At 33.5% G+C, this 19,703-nt stretch overlaps 1 protein-coding gene across 1 annotated transcript; it reads left to right on the forward strand.

The window, feature by feature from the left end:
• Window positions 1-9,777: 9,777 nt before the first annotated feature.
• Window positions 9,778-14,555, forward strand: LOC143540152 (phosphatidate phosphatase PAH1-like). Its single transcript, XM_077033292.1, has 10 exons — window positions 9,778-10,979; window positions 11,853-12,439; window positions 12,511-12,584; window positions 12,664-12,748; window positions 12,996-13,082; window positions 13,190-13,262; window positions 13,363-13,406; window positions 13,486-13,614; window positions 13,685-13,789; window positions 14,360-14,555. Exons 1-10 carry the CDS (start codon window positions 9,917-9,919, stop codon window positions 14,414-14,416), a joined length of 2,304 nt encoding a protein of 767 aa, XP_076889407.1. The 5' UTR covers window positions 9,778-9,916; the 3' UTR covers window positions 14,417-14,555.
• Window positions 14,556-19,703: the final 5,148 nt, after the last annotated feature.

The following is a 19,703-nucleotide window of genomic DNA, read 5'->3' on the forward strand; positions in this document are numbered from 1 at the left end:
ATGGCTGAGAAATCCGGCGCAAATAGACGCATCAGAAAAACAGGATCCTTGAACCAAAGACCAACGAAGTTGATGGAGAAAGTCATCCTTACCCGAGTTCGGTAACCCATAATAATCTGTATCAGAAGGACGGTGAAACCTTCTTCCTTATGGAGACTGTTGGGCGTACGAGAATGCTCCTTCCCCCGCATGACAGGAAGGAGATGACATAGAGAAATGAGGTGGAGATTGTGGTTTATTGTGAAAGGCATCCCCAGTCTTTGGATCTTCAGTATCCCTGCTCAAAGAATGGTCAACAGGTTTCTCCGAAGAATTGTCCTTGGAAGACAGAGCCTTATCTTGAATGATAACCCTTGGAGGGGAAACAAGAGGATCTTGAATACTGATATCCCCCGCGGGCTTGGTGGGAACGCCTGACATAAATAAGGATCCAACCTATATATATATATATGCCCATACACACACACACTAAAGCTTCACAAACAATGAGATATGGAAAAGAAACTTCACAAGTACCTTGGGATGTTTGAATAGCGACGTTCTTGAGACAGTCCTCAAGACGGATTTTCTTCACCTTCTTCGGCCCGACCACATGTTTTTTCTTTGGCGGGCCATCATCACTTTCACCAGCATCGCTGAACATTGAGGTCCGATGCTTTCTTTTGCGTTCAAGTTCTGCTGGAACATGCATAATATCCGATGGTTCAATCGTTTCGGTATTAGTTTCCTCTTCTTCGCAGGGAGATGATTCGTCACTCGATGATAACAATAATATCACCCCATCAGAAGTAAGTGCATTCAAAGGATGAGGGTTGAGAAAGAACTCACCTAACTCAAAAATCGCCTCTGACACAACGGGCTCTGAGCGCAGATCCCTGGGGAACAGAAAATGATCCCGCGTCCTATCAAGAATAGGCAAAGCTTTTGGATCACACGGGCGCTATTGCATGCAACCCACAGTTTTATCAAGGAGAGCATTCAAAATGGGTCCCTCACCTATGAAACAATAAAATAAGTTAGGAACATGGAAATGAAAACAAACAACAGAAGTATACTAAACTTACTCTCGTCCGCATTCTAAAAAAAGGTTCAAGTTCCGGATATGGTCATAGATGGCTCATACCAGCTCATACTAGGGCTTCCTCAACAATTGCCCGCATGAGCGTTGGAGTCTGGATCAACGTCTTACACCCGACTTGACCCTCAAAGGGTGCAAACCGCATATCTGGAAGCTTCTCGTTATGTGGGCGACGGACCATGGTTATGGGAACCACGTCCTTGCAGACCCAGAAAAATTAGGTCCACCACTTATAAGTGTTGCGTGGAGGTTCAGTCTCTATGATACTCTTGGCTATAGTGGAACAGTTGAACCAACCCCCACGCCCGTGCATCTTGTAAAATACGGAAAATTTATCTACAGTGGGCACTATGTTGTTGGCCTGGCAGACAATTTCGAAATGGCGAATTCTCATAAGGCCAAAAGGGTGGATCTGTGAAAGATGGATACAGTGGCTAGTAATTATGTTACCAGGAACTTGGTTATCGAAAACCGAAGATTGTCGGTGGAAAAGTATTCGGCGTATATGACTATCTTGCCAGGAGGGGGCTTGTCAGATGTAGATCCGGCAGCCGGATACTCCGGTTCCCATTTCGGCACTATGCCATAGGTGGTTATGAGTTTCTTGAACTCTTGTTTCTTCCGATTTATTTTGATAAGATCTATCGACGGTGAGGTCTTCTTCTCTTGGGCCATTATGTCTGGCGGTAAAGGGAAACACCGAGCTAAGATGACTGATGATAATAAACGGAAGTTCTCAGATAATAATAGCCCCGGATTTGATAGAAAAAAATGGAGATGAAAATGAACAGATGATAAAAAAATTTCTAAGGCCACGAAACGCCATATTTATACCCATCGCAGTTAATGCGATGGGATGGTGACAGTGGAGAGATAAAGATAGCCGACACATACGTCATATCACCATACGGCGCCTGCAGACCTGTCACATCAACCTCCCTCGTGCTTATCTTTAAATGACAGAAATATCTCCATAAGCTCACACAAAAAAATTAAAATTCCCATAAAATATCTTAAGTCCAAAATTTCACCCGCATAAAACTTCACGTGGAAGAAATAATGGACTGGGGGACTTCTAGAGGTAGGTTAGTGGTGTAACAACTCGGGTTTTTCACATATCCAATACCCGACCCGTTTTCGTGTTTAGATTATTTTTTTTATATCACGTTTATCGAGCAAATAATAATTTATCATTATTGTTTATTGTATTTATTCACCTTATGAAAATAACTTTTATATATATACATTTTTCACCTAAACTATATTTTTACTCTATGATGTACCCATCTATAAAGTTGAAGGACCATGTTTGCAAATCTATAAATATATTAGTATATTATATTATTTACCCATTGACCTTTAACCCAATTCGTTTACCTGTATCCAAACCCTAACTCGTGACCCGTTTACGTTCCTTGACCCATCATTATCGTAATAACTTGGAAACTGAATCAATATATGTATTATACATACCATATACGGCCAACCAACGATTTAATTATGTTAAATTGATCTGCTATGATCCGTTTTTCCTAATATGCACATTCGACGCCACCTAGTCCTTATTATACACGTTAACGAACACCATAACGCAATTAAGCACGCAGTTACCACCCTCACTCCACCGAAGCCTTTGAGTTTACGTGTTCTCGTCAATTAATCTCGCATGTTAGTTATTATGTATGTATGTATATGTATGCATTACAAGTAAATATTTTGTTAATAATATTAAATTAACGTTACTTTATTAAAACCAGACACCATATTGGTATTTTCTCGTCATTGAACGTCTTTATGAATCTATATATATATATTATCTAAATATTTAGTAGATTTTTCTTTAAATATGTTTATACACAATATTTATTTACACCTTACTACATATTCTATTTATTATGATTATCTATTTATTTATATTAGTATCTTATGTATTCAAATAATTAAAAGTATATCTTACTTTATATTTCATTAAATTATTTTATTTAATCTAGATTTTATTATTTCAAGCATATCTTATTGTAATTAAATTATTAAGTATTTAATTATATATTATATCATGGGTAATTATTGGGGAATTTATAATTAATAAGGCTATTAAAAATAGTGACCGTAGAGATTAATCGATCATTCAAGTAATAACATCTCGACTCCAATCATAACTCAAATCATATTGAAATTTTAACTTCATTAAAGTATGTTATATCATCTATAACTAATTCATATTAATATTATTTAACTAGGAATCCTTGACGGTATATCCCGAAGAGTTTACTTTTCTCATCATCCTTATTTGTATTTCGTTCCTCCGATCAGGTGAGTAATCACTCCCCTATTTTACTTGTTTTCAAATGTTTTGGGGACACTTGCGTACCATTTATCAAGCTGTTTACTTTATTATTTCTCAAACGCAAACTGTGATCTTTGTGTTGTGTATCAATTGAATGACTGTTTGTTACTTGCTATTTGCTTACTTGCTTACTTGAACCGCATTCGGAGAGGTCCAACATAATCTCATTATAGTATGATCATACGGCCGCCGTAGTGGCCGGAGCCCGATCACATTGGCAATGGTTTCACCGACACCTCATTTTTGGTAACCAATGCCCATTCACATGGCAACGGTTTAGCCCTTTCTTTATGGTTGATTGTTTATGTATGTGCTATGGTTTAATTGTTTATGTATTTATTTATATTAGTATCTTATGTATTCAAATAATTAAAAGTATATCTTACTTTATATTTCATTAAATTATTTTATTTAATCTAGATTTTATTATTTCAAGCATATCTTATTGTAATTAAATTATTAAGTATTTAATTATATATTATATCATGGGTAATTATTGGGGAATTTATAATTAATAAGGCTATTAAAAATAGTGACCGTAGAGATTAATCGATCATTCAAGTAATAACATCTCGACTCCAATCATAACTCAAATCATATTGAAATTTTAACTTCATTAAAGTATGTTATATCATCTATAACTAATTCATATTAATATTATTTAACTAGGAATCCTTGACGGTATATCCCGAAGAGTTTACTTTTCTCATCATCCTTATTTGTATTTCGTTCCTCCGATCAGGTGAGTAATCACTCCCCTATTTTACTTGTTTTCAAATGTTTTGGGGACACTTGCGTACCATTTATCAAGCTGTTTACTTTATTATTTCTCAAACGCAAACTGTGATCTTTGTGTTGTGTATCAATTGAATGACTGTTTGTTACTTGCTATTTGCTTACTTGCTTACTTGAACCGCATTCGGAGAGGTCCAACATAATCTCATTATAGTATGATCATACGGCCGCCGTAGTGGCCGGAGCCCGATCACATTGGCAATGGTTTCACCGACACCTCATTTTTGGTAACCAATGCCCATTCACATGGCAACGGTTTAGCCCTTTCTTTATGGTTGATTGTTTATGTATGTGCTATGGTTTAATTGTTTATACTCACTGATAACAGTTTTGCCTATTTTTATTTCACTTATATCATTATATATTATTACCATTTTTGTTTGTGTCAAAACTGGTGATCTACTCACTCAACATGTGTTGTTGACAAATATATATTTTGTACGCATTTGCAGGTTATAAATTTGGATTTCTTATCGAACTGAAGCTCACATAGAGATGACTTTAGGATAAAACATATACAAAAATAGTTGGTTTTGTATTTGTGATTTTCTTTATTTTTGTTGTATATGAATGGTGTTTGATAATAAATAAATTAATTAGATATTGTCGCTTTATAATTTCATGATAGTACCTTGAGAGCTGTGGCAATCAGCTCACGCCCCGACATTTCCGCCGTAGGTTGGAGTGTGACAAGTGGAAAGCTCCAAAGACCCATAAAGGAGTACCCGTGGGTTATCAAGGACTTCTGTGACATTCGTCATTTTCGGGTCAATCGTATATTCGTTTTGTATTTGTTTATCATGTAAACCGACCCGTTTTGTAAACAGGAACCTTCGATATAAGCAAAATGATGGATTTTATGTTACAATATTGTTTTATACTTGTCGGGTCTCAAAAACATCCTTTTCGGTCCCTAAAATGCCTTTAAAACGCTTTAAAACAACTCCAGGGGCCAAAACTATCAAAAAGCAAAACTGGGTGAGACTGCTCGTCACCCCATAGCGATACGTGGTGGGTGTGGCCAAGGCCCCGTCGCGTATCGCGACAGGCATCAGGTTTGCAGCAGCTTGTGTTTGTTGTTTGTGCTTTACATCCTATTATCCAATCTCATTTCTTATACATTAGACTTCATGCAAGACTCTTTCAAGCTTATCTTATTTATACACACCCTCATACTTCATTATTCCCTGCTCATACTTCATCTTCTCTCACAAATTTAAGATTTTAAAGGTTGTTCTTCATAATCTTGGCAGTTTGACTTTTCAAAGTCAAACTGACCATAGTCTTTCATTTTAATCAACTTGTTAGCTCTTATTAATACTTGAAAATTGTTATACAACATATATATAATATACACCCCTTGCTACCTTTGGTGGTCACTTCTCCGGTCTCAGTCGGTGGAGTGTCGGGCCTCGTAAGGCAAGGTTTCATGGAGGACTCACGTGGTCCTTGATATATATATATATATATATATATATATATATAATTATATAACTTGTTTATTGCTTATTAACCATGCTTAACTTCTGCTCATCTTGCTTATTTATTTAGTTCCATGGTTATGGGTTTGTAGAGACTAGCCTCAGTTTAACCGTAAATAGCTCCAAACCATAAACCGAACTTTGTTTACAAGTTTTGTTAAATAATTGTATAAACATGCTTTATGTTAGATTTAAGTTTCTAAAATCATTTATATGAGTTCCATGGTTATGGGTTTGTAGAATCTAACCTCGGTCTTGACCCGAAACAAGATCCGAACCAAAAAGTGAACTTTCGTTTAAAGACTTTATTATTGACTTTTTGGTTGTAAAACTTAAGTATCATCATTTATAAATTATTATACAAGTTCTTTGATGTTTGGGAATGTGGTAACGTTATTCCAAGATAAAAACCGAACTAAACGATGTCACTCGCTTAAGGCACACAAGTGTGTTTCTAGCTATCAAGACTTGTATATTTCTTTAAAATATTTTATAAACTGATTTAATTATTTTCTTAAAGTACTTGGAATGTTGAATCCAACTTGATCTTATAACAAAGTTTGGACCGACGAGACCAAACACCCGCTTAACGGACGTTGTTAGTTCTAAAACAATAGAACTACATACTTGGTTAAGTCTTCTTAAATTTTATTGAATTATCTCATAACATTCATTATTTTGGAAAGTTGACTTTAAGGTTTGACCAATTACCAAGACCCGAACCAACAACCCGAACACTCGTTAAGACCCGTATTAGTATCTATATTAAAAAGGGATTTGCATTCTTGCATTTTTACCCACCTTATTACTTAATATAGGTTGATTAAAATTAAGGCTAGATACTTTAACCCGGTTTCGAGCATACTTATATTTTTAAAGGACTATTATTATAATTTCTTAAACATTTACATTTTTAAACCTTAAACTTTAAATTGTTTGCATTTCTTATCATTTACTTTACTTAAAGACTTCCTAGACAACCTTTCTAATACAAGACTTCCTTTCATCTAGGCTTTGCTCTTTAATCCTCATCCTTCCGGTTACTCGTCATTTTACCAATCAAGTTTATTACTCGAACATGAGTACTTTTCATCCCCTGTTTTTCTATCTTCTGTTTTGGGGGTAATATTGCATACCTATTCAAACTAAATGTTTTATACTTGAGTATTGAACCACAAACTTTATTGTATACCTTACTTAAATAAATGCTCGATTTGGTGTTATATGCATACATGCTTAATTGCTAATGTGTTTACCGCTTTTGGTTGGTTGATTCATAAATCCGAGTATATTTGGCATTCCCTTATAGAAAGGTGCCGTTAATGTATTCTTATTAATGATTTCATAAAAACCCGAGTCTATTTGGCATCCCCTTATAGAAATGTGTCATTAATGTATTCTTACTAACGATTGCATTATCTAAATTGTTGCTATTATTTATTGTTTTGTATACAAGTTGTGGAATTTCCTATTATATACTTATTGTTCAAAACTATGAAATTGTTCACCAACCTTTGTTGATAAATTCTATCCTATGCAATGTTACAAGTTTTACTTTAGGTAGACTCAAGGACTTGAAGAAAAAAAAACGTTAACAAGACTATTAGGATATTAGCAAAACGAACAATATATTATTTGCTATGATTGAATTCAGTTATTGTATGAACAAGTTATGTGACTCTTTATGATTTTATGAATTTAAATGAGTTGATTAAATATTGTCACTTTAATATTGTCTTGTGTTCTTGGGCAATCCGTTGCACCCTTGCATGTTCCGCCTTTGGTCGGGGTGTGACAACTTCCTCAAAAGTCACTCGCGAGACGTCCATCACCCGCATAACTCAATTAAGAGAAAGAAACCTTAAAGACCATATGCGGCCCACTTAAGACGTCCTTATAAGTCATCCGCAGAGTATTCCCACCACCTGTGGGATGACAGAAGGTTGACGCCAACATAGCAATTGTAACTAACTCCCTTCTAGAAGATTTACGTAAAGATTCCCTTGTGAGGGTCACGTGACGTAACAACCAATTAGATAAGGACAGCTGTAATGTTATTATAACCGTGCACATGGCCAGCTGTCCCACCGTATCATATGCGGACACGTGTCCAGTTTGTTACAAAGAGCATATTATAGAAGTGGACAACTGTACCAATAATATTCCCTTAACCACCGGCTATAAATACCCACTCCATCATCATGAGGTATTCATTCACACTTCACATATTGCATCAATCATTTTAACTATTTTCTCTCTATATAAGAACTGTACTTATTCTCACACTGGAGGGTGGTTACGGGAAGACCCCCACTCTTGTCCTTCCCATATCGAGCTCACGGTATTCTGCTTTGCAGGTTTCCGTCACCAGACTCGTTGAATGTTCACTAGTATCAACGTATTACTTGTTACTTGACCTATATCATGTGGAATCATCGGTCTAACCTATTCCGGGTTTAGAACTGTGCTTCTTCAATTCTCAAGACCTAGAAACCGATCATATTGTACCTAATGGGTCTTATCGGTTCGAATCTCGCTGGTCTTACCCAGTTTATGCTCATCCGTATGAAGCAAACATGTGTTACTCGCCATACTTGATCCAAACCTAGTTAATGATGTTCTCACTTCTTAGAACTGATTAGTTCTGTCTTACGAGTCTTATCCAATTTATGCTAACACCTACCCCTACTTAAAATAAATATTTGTGACATCTACAAGATCCCACTTCCGACACTCAACTCAAAAGTCCAAATTAATAGCAATTTTCTTATTTTTATTTTTTTTAAAAAGGATGCGTAGAGTCTAGATAACATCGCCGGTTTCTACCAACTCATTTTCCACGGAGACAAAAGGGGGGAAATCGGTTATTATTATTATACATACTAGACACAACACAAGAAAGCTGCTTCATGATTATTGATTTTTGCTTCAATTTGGACCACTTAACACAAAGTCAAATCTTCCCAGTTTGACAATTCATCTTTTATCTGTAAGTTTCTTGATGATTTCTTTTAAAAAGTTCATGTTTTTTCATCTGGGTATTTATTATTATTCAAATTTATCAACATTTGGTTCAACATTTCTTGCATTTGGTTTCAAAGTTTGAATCTTTTTGATCTAATCTGAACTGGGTTGTAATCAGTTTGATGAAATGTTAAAAGTGTCAACTTTAGTGCTTGGATTTAGGGTTTAAATCTTGTGTTCATCTTACTGTTTTTATTCATTTTCTTTAAAATGATATGTAAATTTTAACATTTCTTGCATTTTATTTGAATTTTTGATCTATTCTGATCTGGGTTGTGTTCAGTTTGATGAATTGTTAAAGTGTCAACTTTAGTCTTTGGATTTAGGGTTTAATTCAAATGTTGTCTTCATCTTATTTTTTTGATACATTTTCTTTAAAAAAAATTCAAGAAAGTCATAATTTAGTATCTATAAATTTCAACATTTCTTGCATTTTATTTGTGTTGTGATCAGTTTGATGCATTATTAAGTGTCAACTTCAGTCTTTGGATTTAGGGTTTAAATCTTGTGTTCATAATGTGTATCTGGAAATTTCAAGAAAGTCAAAGTCTTCCAGTTTGACTAATTTTGTATATGTAAGTTTCAACATCATTTCAACTTGGGGTCTTGAATTTCTATAGGTAGTTAAAGTTGTTGACTCTAGTTCTTGTTTCTAGGGTCTCAGACTCCTAGTGCAGTTAACAACTCTAATTTTTTATTTAAAAGGTGGTTTTTTTGACCGTTATATTTCGGACTTGTTTTTCTTCGAATCCCTACATATATTGTATCATTGTATGGTTGTTTTTAGGGGTTTAGGGGGTGATTGAATGTGCGTTTAAAAACAAATTATTGAATTTGTAACATATAATGTTAATCATCTTTTGATGGTGTTTAGTGTTTGAGAAATCTGAAATTCTGGTTATTCATGGAAGTATAGATAAATAAACTAACTTTATATATTGATCAATATTTTTAATCATTCAATTATTTTCAAAAATCATGTTTTTGCAGATATCTTGATCCAACCGAATTACAAGAAGTTGGAACTTCAAATTTCTTCAACTTTCAAAAACAATCTGAATTTTCTTCTTGAGATTATTTAGCTGGTAAAAAAAGACAACAATTTTGTTATGAATAAGACGGTTTTTTAGATAAACCGAGACTAGCAGTCAACAGTTGTTCGGGTTTGACTTTGACCAAAAGAAAGACCAAATGATTAGTAGAGTCGGAAGTTACCTTTCTCAGAGTGTATATTCTGTTGCCACCCCTTTTCACCCGTTTGGTGGGGCCGTTGACATAATTGTTGTTCAACAACAAGATGGATCGTTTAGAAGCACCCCGTGGTATGTACGGTTTGGCAAATTTCAAGGTGTTTTAAAAGGTGCAGAAAAAGTTGTTAAAATAGAAGTTAACGGTGTTGAAGCCGATTTCCATATGTATCTTGATAACTCGGGTGAAGCTTATTTTATCAAAGAAATTACACCCGAGAAAGATAATGATGCGAAAGATTTCAATGGTTCATTAGAGTCTAGAAATGACAATTTTTCCCCTGAGAATAATAACAATAATAATGCAGAGGAGAGTACAGAATCGGATAGTGAAAAACGATTTTATGAGTTCCAAGATGAAGACTTTGGGTCCAATCGGTATGATAATTTAGAAAATGATTTGGATAATAATGATAATAATTCAGAAGTCGTTTTGTTTAGCGTTGATGGTCAAATTTTGTCGGCTCCAATATCATCAATGGAGGAGGAAAATACAGAGAATGTGCAACTGAGTACACCTCAGTTTCATTTGGGCCCGGTTGAGGCCCAAGAGTTTGAAGGTGATTTGGATTTAAGTAATGAGTCTACATGGGCCCAATATTTAAGTGATATTAGCAGACCGAAAGATAACGGTAATGATGTAAAAAAAGATGATGTTTTTAAGAGCTGTTTGGCATTAAATGATTTAGGAAAGCAACAAGATGAAACTGAAGGGGTTAAAAACGGCGACCTTGTAAACTTGGAGGTTAAAAGTGAATCTAAAGTTTCTGAGGCTGCAATTCTTAAAGATCAAGATCATGAATCTTTAAAGTTAAAGGTTGAAAATGGATCTTTAAGGGTGAATTCTGATGATGAAATTGTTAAAGATCAAGATCGTGAAGAATCTGAACATGTCGAAAATAGTTTAAACGGGACGGAAATTGAAAACGGGTGCCTCGCGTCTGTAACCGAGGAGCCTCAACCGTACTTTGATGATAATGGAAATTTTGAAGGACCGAAACAGACAAGTAAGTGGTAAATTGGGTGGGTCTAGTAACGGGCCATAATGGTTTGGGTCAAAACGGGCCGGGCTCGAATCTCTTTTTTTCAAACTTTATATAGACAACTTAAATGCTTAAAATGATTTTAGAAACTATATTATCATAATAGCAATCTAGTTATTGAATAAAGTGATTTGCAAACGTGTATCAATCAAAAATGCATTTTGGATTTTTGGGTGAGTAATGAGTTGGCCCGAATCACTTGTCAAAAAGTTTTGATTTTTTTTTAATGAATAGTGAGTGTGCCAAATATGATTACAAAATAAAATTATTTCATAAATTATATAATGCTTTGAACACAATGTTTTAGGAGGTTTTAAGCTAGTTTCTTGGATTAACAACCACATTTTATCTCTAAAAGTCTTTGGTTAATGATAATATACCTAAAAATCTAAAATACCTTCAACAAGACCAAAGGAATTCTGTTAATCACACTCAATCTCAGCAACATCTTGTAATGATAGGTAAACTGAAGTTATCTTCCAAGAAAAAGAGATATTTCTTTATTCTTGAAATTAGCTTTGATTTAATGAATAATTTCAGGGATATAGATATCCCTTAAATGTTTAAAATGATTATAGACACTATATTATCCGAATAGCAATCTGGTTTCTGAATAAAGTGATTTTTAAAGTTGTATAAATGGAAAATACATTATCTAGGGTGGTTAATTCTTTCTTGGGTTGGGTTGGGTTGACCCAAATCACATTTTGTCAAAAATTTTGATTTTTTTAATAAACATTAAATGTGCCAAGTATGAGTACAAAATACAATTATTTCATATATTATATAGTGCTTTGAAATTAACATGATTTTGTTTGATTTGATATATAATTTCAGGAATAGAGATATCACTTTGTGGAAATTTGCTTCGACCCGGTATGGGTTTGAGCACTGCTTCTGAAACCTTCAACGCCCACCGGATACCAGAGGAAGAATTCAAAATTTCTGCAGCAAAAATAATTAAAAACGACAGTTTAGTTGTCAAAATTGAAGATAAATACTTCACTTGGGAAAAAGCTTCTCATATTGTTCTTGGAATGGCTGCATACGGGCTAGAACTGCCCGTTGAGCCAACGGATGCAATTCCCTTGGACTGGAGTGGGCCGGGGCCCAATGAAGACACCGGGCTCCCAACGACTCCATCGGGCCGTAGATGGAGGCTCTGGCCCATTCCTTTTAGAAGGGCCAAAACACTCGACCATACTAATAGTAGCATTTCGACTGATGATGTTTTTCTTGATTCAGAATCGGTTTTTGATTCCCCGCAACCTGTTGAAACGACCCCAACACATTTACAGTCTCCACAAAAGCAGTTTGGTAGAACTCATGTTCCGACTACCGAGCAAATATCGTCATTGAATTTGAAAGACGGGCAGAATGTGGTCTCGTTTATTTTTTCGACACGGGTTTTAGGAGTTCAGAAGGTAATTATTTTCTTCTTTTTATTAAACGTTTTTTTATTGTATTTTTCTAAATCATGCTGAATTTTATGTAGGTTGATGCTCATATTTACTTGTGGAAATGGAATGCAAGAATTGTGATATCGGATGTTGACGGGACGATCACAAAGTAAAATATATTAAATTATATATTTTTATATTATTAGTTTAATATTTCTTAATTAATAATTATATATTATTTTTTGTAGGTCGGATGTTCTTGGTCAGTTTATGCCCTTAGTGGGGAAGGATTGGACACAATCTGGGGTGGCCCGACTCTTTTCTGCAATAAAGGTATTTAATTATGTTCTTTTACATAGTTATTTTAATTTTTTTTATATATTTTGTAGCTTTTTTAAATTTATGGAACATAAAAGTTCCTTTAGTGGTCCTTATAGTTGTATGTATTTGATAAATATGTAAATTTCAACCCATTTACTTTCTGAGCATATTATATATATTTAATATATATATATATTTTTCCAGATTTGACAAAATATATTTACCCGTAAAAAAATTATTTTATTATTTCAACGTGCAGGAAAACGGATATCAGTTACTGTTTTTAAGTGCTCGAGCAATTGTTCAAGCATATCTAACTAGAAGCTTCCTCATTAATCTCAAGCAGGTATATACTAAAGGGTATTTTAGTCATTTGAACAATGTCAAAAACACTTGTATTTGGAAACCTCAAAATGCGCGGTTAATAAAAAAAACAATAATTTGATTTTGTAGGACGGGAAGGCTTTACCCAATGGTCCAGTTGTCATTTCACCCGATGGCTTATTTCCATCATTGTTCCGTGAAGGTGAGTGCTTACTTATTAATTCTTAATTGTTAATTATTATTACTAAGAGCGCGCTTTGTTTGTGTAAAATATAAATATATTTTTATTCTTGTTGTGACAGTTATTAGAAGAGCCCCTCATGAGTTTAAAATCGCGTGTTTAGAAGTAAGTATTATAAAATCAAACAAACATGTTATTTGCCTTTAATTATTGTTAATCTAAAATCTTTAAAAATATATTACAGGATATAAAAGCTCTTTTTCCATCCGATTACAACCCATTTTACGCGGGCTTCGGTAACCGAGACACTGATGAGCTTAGCTACCGGAAAATTGGTATTCCGAAGGGCAAAATCTTTATTATTAACCCCAAGGTATGTCTTTTCTTAGTTGACTATATTGGTCAAACCTGTCAAAGTTGAACATTCTCATTTGACGTTTCAGGGTGAGGTGGCGATTAGTCATCGGGTCGACATGAAGGGGAAATCTTACACCTCTTTGCATACATTAGTCAATGACATGTTCCCCCCAACATCAATGGTTGAACAGGTTTGATATACTTTCTCTTAACTCGCCAAACTGGTCAAACGGTCCAATCGGGTCAATGGTCAAACCGGCCAACCATATAGTTCAAAAGTAATTTGTCTGAAAGTTGTTAAAACTGGTCAAACTCAAAAGTAAATATGTCTAAAAACTGGTCAAACGGCCCGAATGGAATAAACGGTCCAAACATATAGTTCAAAAGTAATTTGTCTGAAAGTTGCCAAAAACTGGTCAAATGGGCCAAACATATAGTTCAAAAGTAATCTGTCTGAAAGTTGCCAAAACCGGTCAAACAGGTCAAATCGGCCAAACGGGCCAAACATATGGTTGAAAAGTAATCTGTCTGAAAGTTGCCAAAACTGGCCAAACGGGCCAAACGAGGCTAACATATAGATGAAAGTAAACTGTCTGAGAGTTGTCCAAATTGTATTTTTTTAATGTATTCAACCTCCTTAATTGCTTTAAGTAAAAAAAAAAGGAATAGTATTGTAATAAACTATGAATACAGTTTTTGTAACTATACTTGTCACATTTTTAGTTCTTTGAGATGTTTAACGAGTCCGGTACTTTTTGCAGGAAGATTATAACTCGTGGAATTATTGGAGAGTGCCATTGCCAGATGTCGAGTTGTAGTAGCTCTGGGGCTATTTGTGCATCCTTATGGTGTAGTCGTGACACATTGTGTCGAGCATTGATTTGTATGTTAAACAAATCGGTTAGTTTGTGTTTGTAAATCGACTTTAGATGATGTAGTTCATGAAGAAAGTGTTGAAATGCCATGGTTTATAAATTCTTTATTTCCTAATATGGTGGTATTCATCTTTCTACATCTCTAAACTTCCTTAAACCACCTTTTAATTAGTTCAAATATACAGAAAGTTTTATAAGTTAAATACAAATTAAAAAAAAAAATTTAAAAATAATTTACATGACTAAATTAAATAAAAAACAATAAAAAGATAATAAAATTCAACTAGTCATCTGAATTAGATATGTTGGTGTTTGCAATATGCTCCACGAGATCCGATCGCGTGGCGTAGTGGGTTTCACGATCCTGCAATTCTCTAAGCAGATCATCACTTGCTTCTCTCTCGGTTGAAGATCGATTTGTGTTTAGGGGTTATCGTTAAACCTTAGTATAAAATCATGTTGTCTAATATAATGAACATGTACATGATAATTCTGGTTTTGAAAGCTTGAATTGCTCATGTGGGTAGTCGAACTATAACCCACCGTTGCGAGCATGATCCTTGGATGCTCGTGATCGCTTCCCATGTATTTGACCTCACTATGCTGTCGGACAATTTATTCAACTCTAGTGTGTGCAATCAATGCTATATAGAATTCTAGGAAGACCACGTCTTCTTTCTCGTGTGACGCACAAAAAGTTGTATGTCGTTGGTAGTCGGTCTACACAAATATTATTTTCCATACAACTGTGTGGCACCATCAGATAAGTATTGTAGATTCTCTCGTGATGTTCTTTCAAACATATTCGAGTACTCATCATAAGCTATTGGAGTAATATGTATGTTAGTTGACATATTGCAAACTTGCACTTCAATCTCTAAATACGCAAACTCTTGACCTTAGGATATCTGCATGTTTTCGACCTAGTGATACTTGTGTAATTTTAGAGAGAAGCCGTAAGGTATGAATATTAGTATCATTGGGTGACGAGTCGTCAGAACTTAATGATAATGATAAACTAGATGATGGAACTTTAAAGAGATCCGCGGAACAGAGTTTCGTTTGAAATTGATAGAAATTAATATTAAGATTGGTGTTTGTACTTACAAAGATTAATGTTTTAAATAACCGACGACCTTTTTTAATGACAATATTGTCATCACATTGTAATATATTGAAGAGAACATCCCATGCAATAATGGTTTGTGGCGGTACGAGAGGGTCAGTATTCCCTTGGTACCGCGGCCCCTGACCCTTACTCAGTTCCCGTACTCCTCTTATAATGAATTAAAAATCATGCTTAAGTTGCCATCACATTGTATGAATACGGTGTCAAAGTCAAATTTTCATTTATTTATGCAAAGTTAAAGTTTCATTTAAGGACAATGTTTACTATATTTAACTATGCGGATTTTATATGGTTTTCATCAGATGCAATGTTCATAAAATTGGGCAGTATTGATTTAGGAATTACTGATTGAGTACTCTTGAATCATTTTTATTTGGGTGAACTGATGACGTTGACTTGTTGAACCAGATTTTCAAAAAATAATAAAAAAAAGGAACACTTTTGTTCCACATAAACTTTTATATTTACTTTTCATTTACTATGATATCATATTTTATTTATTTCAGATGTCATATTTTATTAACATTGCATATTCACATCAAAAGATAAGACAGTTTTATATATGTAGGTGATCATTTACTAGAATATCTAGTTTTTTTTAGATGTGTGGACATACCTGCATATCTAGTTTTTGTTTATGTTTGGGTCAATTGATCCATATATATACAGTTTCATGAAAAATTTAATATATTACCACCCAAGTATATACTTTTCATTTTATTGTTATTTAATATTTATTTCCATACAAATCATTTATTTCCTTCTGTTAGTTCACTTTTCGACACTTTTCGACGTATTTTCGCTTATTATTAATATAAATTATATATTTTGAGTTTCTTTTATAAATGTTAAAATATGCCATTTTAATAACTTTCAAATACGTGTCACAACCATTTTAATAAATTTTATGTCTTTATGAAACGTTTTTTTAATTACGTGGCGGCATAAACTATACTCAAATTCGAAATGGTTAAAATTATGTCTAAATTATGTCTAGACGTTCGATTTAAATTTAACACGGTTCGATTTTAAGTAAAATTTACACCCACACATAAATAAAAGTAAGTGGTTTACAACGGTAAATTCAAAAATTAAAACCTTATGTATTAAAAGTTATAAAATAAAATTTAATAAGATTTTATTTTATATTATTCAAAATAAAACTTAATTTAATTCGATTAATTTTATTGGAATTGGTCCACTTTTTTATACTATTGGCCGTACTTTTATACCTTAGGCAACACTTACCGTTGGTCATACTTTTATACCGTCGTCATACTTTTATATTGTCGACAATGACTTATACCGTCGGGCTTACTTTTATACCGTCCGTCATCATTTTAAAAGAGAAAACCGGCGTTTGACTTGATTTAAGAGAAGAGCCAACCGTAAATTCAATGGACATTTTGGAAAGTTTTTATCAAATGAACAAAATCTTGACTTGAGTTAATAATATAAACATTTTAGGAATTTTTCCTTTATATATTTCATTTAAAGTTAGTTATATAAACGTACGTGGCATCACTATTTTTTCTTTTCCTTTTTAACATTTCAGATTATAACTTACAGAGTTATAGGTGACATAATATTATAGTAAAGGTTTAAAATATATTGTTTTAATAAAAGTATATTTTTAATTGTAATATAAGCGGTGAAACTTATTTATTATTTTATATCTTTATATATTTTTTTTGAACGACCAACCAACAGAAAATTGCTTTGATACTTTATACTGGGTAACCCAGTGGTAAAAGGGCACTGTTAGCTGGCCCAACGCAATCATACGGAGCTCTTAAGTGCCTCAAAGTTATCTCCAGTTTCGGAAGAAACCACCGGGCCGAAGACCCACTGGTGGTAAAACTTAGACGCCCTCATGATCAAATTGGAGATCAAGTCTTTCTTTATTGAAGCATCCATGTCCTCATAAAATGTTATACATAAAGATTGAATTTGGGTCTCTATTAAAAAACCCAAGCTTTCGTATCTTTACATAGCTAGCAAATGTGAAAAATACTAATAAAAACGACTTGTTTATTCCATGCATTGTAGATGTGATAAGGTGAGAGATTGGTGTACTTAATATTTATTATTACTAGATTTAAAGCCCGTATAAAACACAAGCTTATTTAAATTATAAAATTACAAGTAAAACAAAAAATTGCATAACGTATATAAAAAAATACATTACATTTATTTTTGTATCTATACTATGTGTACATAAATGATTTTCTTTATATCACAAAATGATTTTTTTAAATGAACTTAATAAAAAATGCACGTGAGAAAACGTACCCGAGAATGCTCATTTTATTGAAACTTTCATTGTCAGTATCATATAGGGATGAGCGAAATCGGTACCGGTACCGTACCGGTACCGATACCGAAATCGGTACCGATTTGGTACCATCGGTACCGAATCGGTACCAAAGGTTAAGTTTCGGGATCGGTACGGTACCAGTATTTCCCAATTTTTTACCCTCGGTACCGGTACCATCCCGGTACCGGTACCGAACCGAATATTTCGGTACCGGTACCGGTACCAAGAATTTCCAATTTTTGGGATCGGGAAAATCGGGATCGGTACCGGTACCATCCCATGCTCATCCCTAGTATCATATATGTATAATTGAAAGAATTCAAAAAGAAGACTTCTCGTACAACAGTAGTTCTAAGTCTTCTGACCACTCGACCTAAATACCAAATGAGCGTTGCCTTTATTGATATATTTATCAAACACATAGAAGGAAATGAGAACATTAAATTATAATGACAGATGTTATTTAATAACTATGTTTTTCTGAGCTACACCATGAGAGAGATTTTGATAAGTTTTAGGGGGTCTCTCGACTTTGCCATAATGACAACATAAAAAATAACATATTAATCCATTCAATTTTGTGAATATTTTGCTTCATTTGAGCATAGTTTTGCATGATATTCTTCCCATACAACGTTTCTTATCTTAATTGAATGAAAAGTTAATGTTGACACAAATGTTTCAAATTTGATAAAAGTTAAAAGCACTGATATGCATGAGGGTGGCATGTCGGGAGTGCTCGCTATATTTTCTTAAATTTAATAGTCGAAGGAAAAATAGTTAATTTGCCAAATCCTGAACCTTTTGTTTATTTCCAAAAAATGTCATTGAAAATAAATTTGGAACCCGAATCATTTTTAAAATTTTAACTTTTATCCGTTTGACATTTTCAACACTTTGAACCCGTAACGAATTTGACGATAAATCTTTTTGTATTCAATAATTTAAAAATACTCAGATTTCTCCTTTTTGACCCGTAACAAATTTTGATACAAATGTATTTAACTTGTACCAAACAATATATTTACCAACTTTTGATTGTATAAATCAAATTAAAGTTTCACAAAACCCGAAACAATCCTTCATAAAAAAATCAAGAAAATAAATATAATAAACTTTGTTATATATGAAAGTGATTGGTATATATTTACTAAATAACCGAAAAATATATAATTTACTAAATTAACTGAAAAAAAATTGATAGATTTAATGCATATATTTATAATTTATAAATTTATATGGAAATTTAAAATAATAATAATATATAAATGGATTGACTTTAAAAAAAATGAATAAACTTTTAAGCATAGATTTATAATTTAATGATTAAAAAATTCCTTTGTAAATTGAAAGCATATTCAAGTTTTGTTTTTCCTTATAATCTTCATCAGTATACATAGTACAATATGTTAATAATAACATTTGAAATTATATTTTTTTTCAATCTTTCATATACATGGTTTGTTAATTTTTGGCTTTCACTAAGTATTTTGGAATCTAACAATACTATTAAAGCAAAACTAATTGTCCACATGTCCTTCAACTAGCATGTCCACATATGCATCCCAGTCACCAAGTTTCCATTTTCAAATTGTCCATTATGCTGACATGTCACCTTTCCTATTATTGTCAAATCATCTCTACACTATATTTAAACCTTAAGATTTTACAACCCTAATCATTTTAATATCTCTCTCTCTCTTTCTCTCCCTCCCTCTCTCTTTCTCGGTAACTAACTCCACCATCTTCTATATTCCTGTAATGTAGATCGGGATTAATCGTTT

Source organism: Bidens hawaiensis, unplaced genomic scaffold, assembly GCF_021521415.1.
Source record: "Bidens hawaiensis isolate Kalapana, Puna unplaced genomic scaffold, B.hawaiensis_p1.1 tig00012141_1, whole genome shotgun sequence".
NCBI classification, from domain to species: domain Eukaryota; kingdom Viridiplantae; phylum Streptophyta; class Magnoliopsida; order Asterales; family Asteraceae; genus Bidens; species Bidens hawaiensis.